At 42.4% G+C, this 13,086-nt stretch overlaps 1 protein-coding gene across 1 annotated transcript in view; it reads right to left on the reverse strand.

Moving 5' to 3' along the window:
- Window positions 1-13,086, reverse strand: part of NBAS (NBAS subunit of NRZ tethering complex) — a 358,469-nt gene that overhangs the window by 307,630 nt on the left and 37,753 nt on the right. The window contains exons 7-9 of the mRNA XM_066386144.1: window positions 9,194-9,327; window positions 7,100-7,233; window positions 5,541-5,639 (exon numbers count right to left, since the gene is read on the reverse strand). Coding sequence (XP_066242241.1) covers window positions 5,541-5,639; window positions 7,100-7,233; window positions 9,194-9,327 — 367 coding nt within the window. The remainder of the gene's footprint in view (window positions 1-5,540; window positions 5,640-7,099; window positions 7,234-9,193; window positions 9,328-13,086) is intronic.

The raw sequence follows: 13,086 nt of genomic DNA on the forward strand, positions 1-13,086 counted from the left end.
TTTTCTTTTTTTGACAGTCAGAGAAAGGGACAGATAGGAACAGACAGACCAGAAGGCAGAGAAATGAGAAGCATCAATTCTTCATTGCAGCACCTTAGTTGTTCATTGATTGCTTTCTCATATGCCTTGACTGGGGGGCTACAGCAGACAGTGACTCCTTGCTCAAGCCAGCGACCTTGGGCTTTAAACCAGCGACCTTCGGGCTCAAGCCAGCGACCATGGGGTCATGTCTATGATCCCACACTCAAGGCAGTGACCCTACGCTCAAGCTGGTGAGCTTGTGCTCAAGCTGGAGACCTTGAGTTTCGAACCTGGGTCCTCTGCGTCCCAGTCTGATGCTCTATCCACTGCGCCACCGCCTGGTCAGACCCCAGTATCTTTCTTAACCAAGATAAAAGCACTCAAGTGAAAGCCTGTTTAAAGAGTCTCTTTTTCTTTCTTCTTCAATCCCTTATTTATTGTAGTTTTACTAAGTAATGATTTACATTCCATGAAAATCAAAGGGCATGAGAGCTCTTTAGGGGTAATGAAATACTCTAACACTGATCGTAGCTGTGGTTGCACAAATCTATACCCTTACTAAAAATCACTGACTTATATGCTTAAAATCAAACAGCCACTAAGGGTTCTGAGCATAGGTGGCTTCTCAAACAGGCCCAAGAAAGAAGACGTGCTCTCCATCTTGTGTCTGTGTTGAGCTGTAAATTAGGGCCTAGAAGATGTTACCGTCAAACACTAATTACCTCTGTGTAATTACCAAGGAACTGTTGAGATTCTAAATGGAGTAAGTCAGCTTTTGCTTGAAGAAACTTACAATGAAATAAGGAATAGTACTTTTTTATAAAACTGTACACTGTTGAAACAATGTCATTTAAAAATATGTACACAGATGAAGTTGTACATTTGAATGTAACTCACGTAGAGGGCCCTCAGCTCCAATACGTGAGCCCTACACAGTCCTGTGCACCGGAGAGCAGGCACTCCCACCGCACCTCCACCAGCGAGCACAGCACCCCTGCACTAAAAGTTCAATGCCGCGTCTCTGAGAACACAAAGGAGGCAAGCGATTCCTCTCAGCTGGAACCACGGTGCAACGCAAGCCAAAACTGACAGAGCAAAGAGAACACAAACACCCCAAAAAAGAAGGCGGGAAAGAGTTGGGGGGAGCTGTAGGAGGGGGAGCAGGCTTGAAACATGAGATCGTCCAGGGAGGATGAAGTACACTCCTCAGAATGTGGCTTAGGGTATGTAGAAAAGAAAACAGTCAAAAACAGCAAATCCACAGAGCTTATCCCAAAGCTTCTCAATTAATCTTTGTTTTATTACCTGTTCTACCACCTCAATTCCTCTTCTTCAACAAGGCTTGCAGCATCAGAGAAAACAATGAATTTCATAAAACCTTGAGTTTGTATAATACCAATTTATCCCAGCTCCCCTCTGACTGATTTATTTCGCATTTATAAAATCCTTGCAGATGACAAATATCATAGGCTCATATTACTAGAGTAACCCAAAGTAAATAAGAATGTGATGAATATTTCAGATTTCTTAATTTAAAAAACAAACAAACACATAACAGAAATTACAAACAACACAGCAATATTTTTGTCACGTACAACAGGTCATTTACACAACTTCCTGCTTTATAACAACATTCATTCACAAACCTTGATGTAGCCATCTGTCTCCACGCTGACTGCCATCAAGATGTGCACGTAGCCCTGGCTGGTTGGCTCAGCGGTAGAGCGTCGGCCTAGCGTGCAGAGGACCCGGGTTCGATTCCCGGCCAGGGCACACAGGAGAAGCGCCCATTTGCTTCTCTACCCCTCCGCCGCGCTTTCCTCTCTGTCTCTCTCTTCCCCTCCCGCAGCTAAGGCTCCATTGGAGCAAAATGGCCCGGGCGCTGGGGATGGCTCTGTGGCCTCTGCCTCAGGCGCTAGAGTGGCTCTGGTCACAACATGGCGACGCCCAGGATGGGCAGAACATCGCCCCCTGGTGGGCAGAGCATCGCCCCATGGTGGGCGTGCCGGGTGGATCCCGGTCGGGCGCATGCGGGAGTCTGTCTGACTGTCTCTCCTTGTTTCTAGCTTCAGAAAAATGAAGAAAAAAAAAAAAAAAAAAAAAAAAAAAGATGTGCATGTGACTGCAGGACCAAGAAGAACCTCCCTTCTATGGTCTAATAGTATGTGTACCTTTCCAAAGTTTCTATTTAAAGATCATCCCCCCCACACACACAAAAAAAAACCCTACAATGTGCTTAGTTCCTGGGCCAAAAAGTGAAAGGCCTATGAGTAATAAATGGAATCTGACCTACAACAAACTGCTATCATGTAGTAACTATTTATTGCATGATCATTTCAATCCTATGATCTCAAGTGAATTCCACTGACCCTCCTGAAATACTGCTAGGAAAAAAATTATCAAATATTGGCCACTGTAATAAATCCAAACAATATCATCAGTGTGGAATGAACTAAACAGGCCAAATAAGGGGAAAAACCAGCAAAGGACTAAGATATAAAATTCTTTTAAAAGGGACAAGAAAAATTTAAAAAGAAAAATCAGAAAAGTGGGAGATAGATAAGAATATGAAATAGAAGAGAAGAAAAAGGGAAAAGAAAAATCAAAAGAAAGCAACTATTTTTCTTCTCCACTCAGGAACTTAGAATTACTTATCCAAGGAGCTCGCAGAGTTAGAGTATCAGCTGACTTACACTAGATGCTGTGACCTTCACAAAGATGTCCCCTACACAGTCTTTGCCTTTAAGCAGCTGACATGCCGATGCCCTCCATCTTTGCATCTTCCACAACACCCAAAAGATAAGAGAGTAATGGGACAGAGACCAGCTAGAGATGCAACAGGCTTTCTACCTCATCAGTCTTACTAATAGTGCAGATTTCTCTAATAAAGCATAGACACTATTGCCCTGGCTGGTTGACTCAGTGGTAGAGCGTGGGCCTGGCCTGCGGGGGACCCGGGTTCAATTCCCGGCCAGGGCACATAGGAGAAGCGCCCATTTGCTTCTCCACCCCACCCCTCCTTCCTCTCTGTCTCTCTCTTCCCCTCCCGCAGCCAAGGCTCCATTGGAGCAAAGATGGCCCGGGCACTGGGGATGGCTCCTTGGCCTCTGCCCCAGGCGCTAGAGTGGCTCTGGTCTCGGCAGAGCTACGCCCCGGAGGGGCAGAGCATCGCCCCCTGGTGGGCAGAGCATCGCCCCTGGTGGGCGTGCCGGGTGGATCCCGGTCGGGCGCATGCGGGAGTCTGTCTGACTGTCTCTCCCCGTTTCCAGCTTCAGAAAAATACAAAAAAAAAAAAAAAGCATAGACACTATTTAAGAGACAGAAAATTAATTTTTTAAATGTGTGTGTGTGCTGAAAAGTAAGGTATTAATACGTTTGTCTTAAAAGCACAAAATCAAGAGGTAGAATAAAACCAGGAAAGTCCTTAAAAGAGCAAAGCCTCCTTTAAAAACAATAAAATGTGGTATCAGAGAAGACATAAACATAAGGGAATATAGGTCACCCTCAACAAAAATCAAACCAGTAATCAGAGTGTCACAGGTGTGATTTATGCCCTGTTTAAGCTTGGCAAAATTCATAACAGAGCTGAGCCTGTCCCAGCAAAACAGTCGATCCTTTTTCTAGTAGCAAAATTTAAATTCAAGACAATGTGAAGCTATGCGAGGAAAATACAGTATCTGAAATATGAAAAGGAACACCTAAAAGGCCATACTTCATACAAGAAATTGACGAGAATGAAACAACACAATTTTCTCATTCTCTCAATAGGTTTACTTGATAATTGAAACAAATGTTTTCATTTAAGAGTGTCTGTAATTTGCAGCATATCCAATAATATTCAACTTTATAAAATATAAAGCCCTCTAACTTTGCATGTGATCACTCCACTACTAAACAAATAAAACAAAGGGCTATTATCATTTCAGATTATTTGACATATTATTTTCCAATTTTTTAATTTTTTTGACTAGACTCAAAACTGACCTTCAAATTGTTCAAGGTTATATATCAACTGACTCTTCAAGGCAGGAGCCACACAAATCACAAAGAAGGAATTAATAACATTATATTTACTCACTGCTATTGTTTCCTGAATGCCTGCTGTGTATTTAATCCTCAAAACAACTAATGGCTCACAGCACACTCATTTCAATTCCCTCTCCTCCCCTCTTAGGAGAGATCCTTGGCCCTGGCAGGTTGGCTCAGCAGTAAAGCGTCGGCCTGGTGTGTGGAAGTCCTGGGTTCAATTCCAGTCAGGGCACACAGGAGAGGTGACCATATGCTCCTCCATTCCTCTCTCTTCCCCTTCTCTTTCACTATCTCTCTCTTCTCCTTTCACAGCCATAGCTCAACTGGTTCAAGCGATGCAAGAGAGGAATGCGCAATCAATTCTGCCACATACTACTGTTATAACAATAACAACAAAAACTGGAAACAAGCCAAACTTTCTTCTACCAGAGAATGATAAACATGCTGCAATACAGTCCTAAAATGAAACAGGCTAATAGTAGTTAAAGATGAATGACCTAGAAATAGGCATTAAAAAGCAAATCTTAAAGTAAAATGTTTGTCTTCTGTGTGATTCCATTTATACACAAATAGCAAAACTAAGTATGAACAAGTGGTAAAACTATAAAGAAAGCAGCAAAATTATAAACCCAAAATTTAGTACAGTGGTTATCTCCAGGGGGACAGAGGGGATGGGATCAGGAAAGGACCTAAAAGGACGAGGGGTGTGCTTCTTTGTAGCATAAAAATTTCATAATAATAAAATTCTGAACAAAAACAAGGACAGACTTGTGACTGAACACACATTTCAATCAGGAAGTCTTAAGCACACTGAGTCAGAAAGGACTTACGAACACACAGAGTAAGTCTCAAAATCCAGGAGTCAAGTTAGGTTGGTTGGACTCACAATATTGGTATTCTTCCCCTTTATAAAACCAAAAAGGTCAGCTAAGTTATAAAGTTTATGTAAATTTTATTTTCAAATAACAAAATAACAGGGAAGCAAACATCGGTAGTGGAATGTGCCCAAAGTGTCAGTAACCCTCGGCCGACACGGCAGACACTGGGAGCGGTGGGGACAGGACACCCGAGAGCTATCAGAAGCGACCTGCAGTCAACACAGCCCCTCGTGCGAGAACAGAGAAGGGAAGTGGTGTCACCCCTGAGGCCTCCCCTCCAAGGGCACTTTCCACGCTGTGTTCGTGTTCTGTCAACACTGATGGGAGCTGGGATGCAACTCATCTCACAGATGAGGAAAATAAGATTCAGAGAGTCAAGAGGGAAGAAGAAATTCCTCAGTGAATAGTCCCAAGGCCCCACTTGGCTCAGAACCGCGTCAGTCACACAGATGAGCGGGACTGCAACTTCAACATGACAGATATTTAAGGTCGCTGCACCAGAGGAGGACACGAAGAAGCTAAAATAAGCAGCAGAATGGACAATTTCTTCTAAAATTGTGCCATGGTCTCTACACCTAATAGCCCACCCAGTGTGAGAACAGTGGTGCGTACCTGTACCCAGGGTGGTAAATGGCCGTGGTGATTCCGTGAGGGTAATGACCGCTGAAGCTGAAACAGTGACTCTCCTGATAGCTCTGATTTGTTCCAACACTAACGCAAGAAGGTAAAAAAGAAATATAATATATACCATTAAACCACAATGAGATGCCACTAAATACCCACTATAGTTAAATTAAAAAGACAGATAACACCAAATACTGACAAGCACGTAAAACAACCACAACTCTGATTATAGTGAGAATGAAGAATATAAAAACTTTAGGAAAAGGTCTGACAGTTTCTTATAAAAAATAATCTACCCTATAACTCAGCAATTCCACTCAAAGATATTGAACCAATGGAAGAGAAAATGGACAGCTATAAAGACTGGTATAAGAATGGTCATAGCAGTTTTATTTACAATAGCCTAAAACCAAAAACTCAGAAGTCCATCAATAGAACAAGGGATAAACAAATCATAAACGTTAAGGACTGAATGTCTGTGACCCGCCCCCCAACATGGACTGAATGTTTGAATCCTACCCAGAATACGTATGTTAAAACTCTAATGCTAATGAAATGGTATCTGGAGGTAATAAGGTCATGATGATGGAGCCCTCATGAATGGGATTTGTGCCCTAATAAGAAGAGGCCAGATAGCCAGCTAGCTCTCCTTCCACCATATGAGGCAGCAAGCAGTCGGAGGTCTCTGGTGAGAACAAGAAGTTCTCACCAGAACCAAGCCATGTTCGCACCCTGAACTCAGACTGCCAGCCTCCAGAACTGTGAGAAATAATCTTCTGCTGTTGATAAGCCACGCAGCTTATATATATTAATAGTATTTTGTTATGGCAGCCCAAACGTGAGATATTCATACAGTGAATACTAATCAGCAATAAAATGGAATAAGCTACGGACACATCTGAAAATATGATGAATGTCAAAACATGCTTGTGAAGGGAGACTTAGAAGTCTGAATCCATTGATGGGATTATTAGAACAGACAAAACTAATCTACACAAGAAAAAGGAAAAAAAAAAAGTATAAACAGTAGTTGCTCTGGGAGTGAGTGTGGCCAGATTTCCTGGAAAGAGAACTTTGACTGGAAAGAGATTCCAGCATGATGGTAACGTTCTGTGTCTTGACAGCAGTGTGAACCATGAAAGTGAACTCATTTGTCGTAACTCTCTGGCTGGTGCACTTAAGATCTGTGCACTCCATTGTGTGCAAATTTCACCTCAAAAGAAAGAAAACTGAAAGCAAATACTGAACTTTATTTAATCACAGGTATACTCAAGTATGTAAGTACTAAGTCTGAAACTCTTTAGAAACTAAGGCTGATTGATGGCTGGGTAGATGGATAGACAGAGATAGGACACAGCCAGTACACAATTTAAGGTGAGGTAGATGAGTTTTCACTACACAATTCTTTCAAACTTTCTATTATATTTGTAAGTTGTCATAATAAAATACTGAAAGAAAAAGAAAAGAACAAAATCTGATTGTAGGGCAGGGGAATAAACATTATTTTTGTCAAACAGGTCTTCCCAAATAGAACATTTTCTGTTTACCTGACAAGGTAACTTCTGAGTTCTCCGCGGTAATTGACGACCAAGAGCTCTGCAGACCACTGCGCACTTGCTTTATACTCCAAAAATACCAGCCCGGCAACGGCATAGCTCAAGTCTCCTGCTAAACCAGATGCCTGTCGACGAGGGGGAAACTAAGTCACTAAAAGATAGATACAAGTTAACATATGCATAATTGGAAGATGTCGGAGACCGGGCCTTCCCAGGTGCCATCTGTATAAGACAGCCCTAGATCTATCTGTATACCATACCGAGGAATCATGCAAGTCAGAGTGCCTACAAGGAGACACCGAGTCTAGACCAGCCTCCAACCACACGTTGGGACCACAGCTGCCTCTTTGGATGAAAGATGCACCAAGTTAAGTGAATTTATGTTCACTGGACTTCTGTGGCCAAAAATAAATAAAGAAAAGAAAAAAGAAAAAGTAATGCCACCATTATTCAGCCTCAGAGACTTCTAAGACATAGAATTCAGATATAAGCCTTCAAATGATTTAACTGCTTAGCAGTAACCAAAGCTTAAAAAAAAAAAGTCTCTGGTTACTTTCCATCTGCCTGACCAGCAACTTTAAAGGAAAGGACATTTGAAAACATTCACTCGATGACAACCTTTTTCCATCAGCTAAGGATCAGGTCAGACTGCTAAGGATGTGGAGGATGTGTGCCCGGGAAGCACACAAAATGAAGTCGATCACACGGAACAGCTGGCTCTTCACTGCCAGAGCCACGGGATAAAACCCTGTTGCAGCCGTGGCTACCGAGCATTTGATGCTTGGCTAATGCATCCTGAGAAAGGCTAGAAATATTAAAATACGCATAAGTTTCAAAGAAATTCATACCAAAGAAAGTAAAATAGCTCATTAATAATGTTTACACCGGTGACATGTTGAAATGATATTTAGAATTTCTTGGATTAAATATTTAAATCAATTACACGTGTTTTTTCTAATGCTTCTCGATGCAACTACTGGAAAATTTTTAAATTATATGTGATCACATATGTAGTTCATAGTCTATTTCTATCAGTCAGTGCTACTCCAGGAAACAGTAAAATTCAAACCTCTTTGTTTGGCTCCCAGGACTTCAGTAATAAGAGAAAATGCACTTTTTCAAGTTCTTCTCTCACTATTTCTGAACAAAAATCATCCTCCAGGTCACTGATTCTCACGCTTAGCTCCTCATTAGAATCAGTTCGACAGCATGCAAACCACAGTAACACCCAGAGCCCACCTGGATCAATGAACCCAGAGCTCTGTGGGTGGGGCCTGGGCAACCCAGTAATTGTTTCTTCTTTCCTTTATAAATCCTCCCAGGTCACCCTAAGGTGCCACCAGAGTTAGAAGCACTCTCCCCCTGGCCCTGTGCCTTGTTCACTTGAGGGAGAAGGACACAGTAGAAAACATCGGATTCCTCAGAGAGGCCCTTGGGACCCTGACTGCCATGGAAAGGGTCCCTCCCAGTTTCAGTTTCCTAAGCTGTGAAATGAGGCTAACTAACATCGGCCCAATCAACTCAAAGGACTGATGTGATGATTAAATAAGAACTTAGTATATCAAAGCCATTAATAAAGTATAAAGCACTGTACAAATACAAGTTATTGCCACCATTAATTTTTTTTTCCATTCTCCCTTTCAGTGCTTTTAATTGAATGTGATTGGGGTGACACTGGTTAACATAATGATACAGGTTTCCAGCACGCAGTTCTACAACCCAGTCGTGTACACTGTCTCGTTTCTATTCCCTGTAGGGTAACAAATTCTAGCTCTTCTCAAAGCTCTTCCTGTTGTGACAGCCCACTGACCTTCTTTCCCTCACTGCAGGTTTATAACAGCGTTCAGTTCTCTATACAGTATTTACTACCACATTTTAATAGCAATGGATTGCATCTGGATACTGCACTACAAAATACAACGAATAAATTACTTCGTGTATAGACACCTGATTCTGAGCCTCTTAAGTTCACAATGGATTACTCAGACTTATAGTTCTATTTCCCTTTCTTCACATTCATCCATTCAAGTACCAACATATAAAGGCATTCAGAACATATGCAATTGGTTTAGGGAATGCACGTACCGGGGCAATAACAAAGAGCTCACTTCCCATGAGATCAAACACCCTCACGGTTCCCGTGCTTTCTGCGTAGGCCAGCAGGGTACAATCATGACTCCATGCTACACGCCTCCACTGGGGTTTCGGGTCTTTTGGAACTAGAAGGCAAAGAAAAGAGTGCTTTTAACAATATATTATAAAGATCCCTAACACAGTTACTGCATTAAAGCTAAGTATTCAGCTATATTATATCATCTCCTAAGGATCTCTCATGCTTAGTTCAATAGAAAGGCACAGTTCGCAGAAAGCCACTTCAAGTTAGAGTGGGAGATAGGAACCACACAAGCTCTGCCCACGTGCCTGAGACACACAGCCCAGCGGCCCCAGCAGTCTGCTGCATGCTGACATGCCCTGGTCTGGCGAAGGCTCAGGAATAATACCCCTCACACACGTAGAAATTTAAGAGAGCAAAAGCATAGAAAACAGGCAGAAAGTAATTCCATTCGATGAGTGCAGTTCCTCTAAAAGCAAAACATAAAAACTTCAACTGAGATCTTTTGAATATAACTACAGATGTCAAGGAAATACAAAGCAGGATTATGCTGACAGTATTAGCAATATACATACACACACATGATGTGTATATCAGTCATGTGGATCAAGAACTGTTCTTAGTCAATCACACAATTACAAACTTTTGATAACACCTTTATAATCCAACACCTGTATATTTTGTTTGGAATTTTTCAGCACAATAGAAAGAGGCTATCAGGTGCAAAAAAAAGGGAGTTAAAATTCTAAACTGTGTTAGATTTGTTTGAGGTTTTGAATGTTTTGTTGCTTTGGTTTCCCCTTATGAGAATCCCAGAACTGGAGACAGGAGGGAGCAGTGCCTTCCCTTGACAAACAAGAATTCCAAATGGTGAGAGGGCTCAAGGCGACACCAAGAGTCAAGAGCAGAACAAGCCTAGAACCTAAGCACCCTGCCTCCTTGCCCCGTGCAGAGCTTGGACTGAGCCTTAGAGTTGCTTTGGCAACGTTCCCAAAATTTACCACTTTCCCTCAGCTGCTCTGCTAACATCCCAGCTAGGGCTGCATTCTCTCCCACTTGGACCCTCACAGTGGTCTTCCTCCGTACCTCCAGTCTCTCCCCCTCAAATCCCTCCTCAGTACCATCCAAAGACATCTTTCTAAAACAGAAAGATGAATAGGTCATGTCCTTCTGCTGCTTTAAGATCCCCAAAGGTTCTCCTTTCCAAAAAGTCAAGTCCAAACTCCTTCATATACATGAAAGGGCCTTCATAAACGCTCCCAGCTCAGCTTTCCAGTCTCAGTGCCCCCCTGCTCACACATCTAATACCCACCAGTAACGCAGCCACCCAGCAAAGGAGCAGACTGCATCCCCGAGTCTCCAGCCTTCCATACACACAGCTGCCTCCACCCAGAACGTACAGTGTTGGGGACCAAAACACCAACAGGGTTTTTGCAGTTTAGATTTTGGGGGCACAGAAGTTTAGGGAATGGGCTATAAGCTGACAGTCTGCCCAATCCCCCACCTCACTTGTTCTGTGAAAGTGCAAAAGGCTGAGCCCTTCCCCACACCTCCATGTTAGCTGCCACACTCATCCTACACACACCACCACCACCACCACTGCCACCCCCCCAACCCCCCACCTGTTGGGGACTGTAAATGGCAAAAAGCCATTATAGATTCGAGACTTGGCAAAAGGCTAAGTTCTCCTCCCCCCTCCATCTCCATATTTGGCTATGATGCTATTTGCACCCACTCTACTTGCTTCCTTGGGTTGCTGGAAGCAATATACATGCCCTTCCTCTGACTTTTTGTTTGTTTCAGATGTTGGTAGATTTCACTAATGTACCCTGTTTTTGCCTTGGGAGAGTTCCTGTCTTAGCCTTGGATGTGTAACTTTGTATCAAGGTCCTTGATTTGCATATGGCTATATAATAAAATGAACTGGGGCTATGGAGCACTCAGATACTGCCAGGCATGTTGAAGAGTCCTCCCCGTACCATCATTTTTGTTTTGATAAGTGTGTTTACTTAATTCCACACCGCTATTAGGAGCCGCACTGGTCCACGGCACATGGCGCCCAAACAGACGACTTGAATATGAGGAAACTAAAACTGAAGGAAGGTGACAGAACTCCCCAAAGTGAAGTGCGCACAGTGAGTAAAGAAAGTTTGTGGGGGAAAGTGTAGTCGGGAGTAAAAGAGTATGGGACAGATAGGGTCAAAAATAAGGGACCTTTATGTAGAAATGTTTCCGTATGAAGACAAATCGTTGTCTGAAGAGTATCAGGGTGTGCTGGAAACAGAGGGATGTGAATACGAGGATAACTTGGAATCTGAGGATGACAGGGGGGATGAAAAAAATGTGGCTATGGCTGCCTTAGCCGCGGGGCCTCTGCTACCCTCAGCTCCTTCCTACATTCAACCCTCTGCTCCTCCGTTCCCTTATCTGGCTGATTGAGGAGTCTATAGCTCAAAATCTGGGAAACCCCCCTCTCCAACAATCTATAGACCAGGCTCAAAAAGTAGGGGAAACAATAAATGATGGCTTTACCCGTTTTCCTATTGTAGAAAGACAAGATGATACAGGAAGACTAGTGCAAGAACATGAACCTGTACCTTTTAGAACTCTGAAAGAGCTTAAACTTGCTTGTGTTCAGTATGGGCCTACTGCCCCTTTTTCACTTGGTTTATTAGATACTATTAGGGCAAAGGCTCTTCCCCCAAATGACTGGAAGGCGATTGCTCGTGCTTGTCTCTCGGGGGTAATTATTTGCTGTGGAAGTTGGACTTTCTTGAGAATGGAGACTCAGGTATTAGGAAGACTGGAGCTTTTCCTGTCATGGTCTGATTTTCTTTAATGTTTTGACTGCGGTCTTCTGAACTATCATTTTGTTTCTTTCTTGTTCTTTGCCTGGAGGTTGAGGCAGGGGACCTGTGTTGGATCTGACTATAGAAAATATCCCAGCAGCTGCCGAGAGCAAATTTTCTTGGGGAGATTTTATTTAGTCACATCCTTCAGTCTCTCTGTCTGAAAATGCCCTGACTAATAAATATCAGGCAGGCATCTTTCTAATCTGGATGTGCTCTGAAATCCCAGGTTTCTCTCTGGTTTGTCTGGTTCGTCTAATTCTTGTCTCTGTTTAGTCTTTGTTTAATGTTGTCTAAAATGTGTCTGTTTTTAAGGCCTGAATTAAGGTTTTTTTGCATGCAAAAATTGGAAATGCTGGCTCTAATATTTAGAAAAAATAAAATGTTTTTAGAACTTGTAAGGAGCGCTCATTTAAATTTAAATAGAATAGAATGTAGATCCTTAAGACTTACTGATTTGGTTAGTGCATTGTGAGGTATGTTCAGAGTTAAAAGCCAAATAGCAATTTAAATATTAGGATTAGTCAAAGTTATGCAATATATGTTATATTTGTGTTTTTTGTGTGTAAATTGTCTTGTTATGTGTAAGCTATACTCAGTTAGGTAAAATTAAGCAGGGCCCTAATAAGTCATTTCAGGAATTTGTCTCACGGCTAATTCAGGCAGTTAGAAGAATAGTATAAGGGTGCTAATTCTGCTTCTCAGGCCACGTCCTGCAAAAGGGCCCCAAGAAAATTGGTGATTTGGCTCCTCTGATTTTTCCAATTGACTAAAAAAAAAAATAGGTCAGGAATGCCCTGAAATGGAACTAACAATACAAGGGTGTAAACTTAAAGGACTTTTAGATACTGGAGCTGATGTACCTGTTTTTGCTAAGCCACATTGGCCTCCTTCCTGGCCCACTCATGCAGCAGCCACAGAATTACAAGGTATAGGGCAGAGTAAATCCCCTCAACAAAGTTCTGGGAAGCTTAAGAAGTTCATTCTGGATTTTTTTAGCCTTATGTGCTCCCTGG

Source organism: Saccopteryx leptura, chromosome 5, assembly GCF_036850995.1.
Source record: "Saccopteryx leptura isolate mSacLep1 chromosome 5, mSacLep1_pri_phased_curated, whole genome shotgun sequence".
Taxonomy (NCBI): Eukaryota; Metazoa; Chordata; class Mammalia; order Chiroptera; family Emballonuridae; genus Saccopteryx; species Saccopteryx leptura.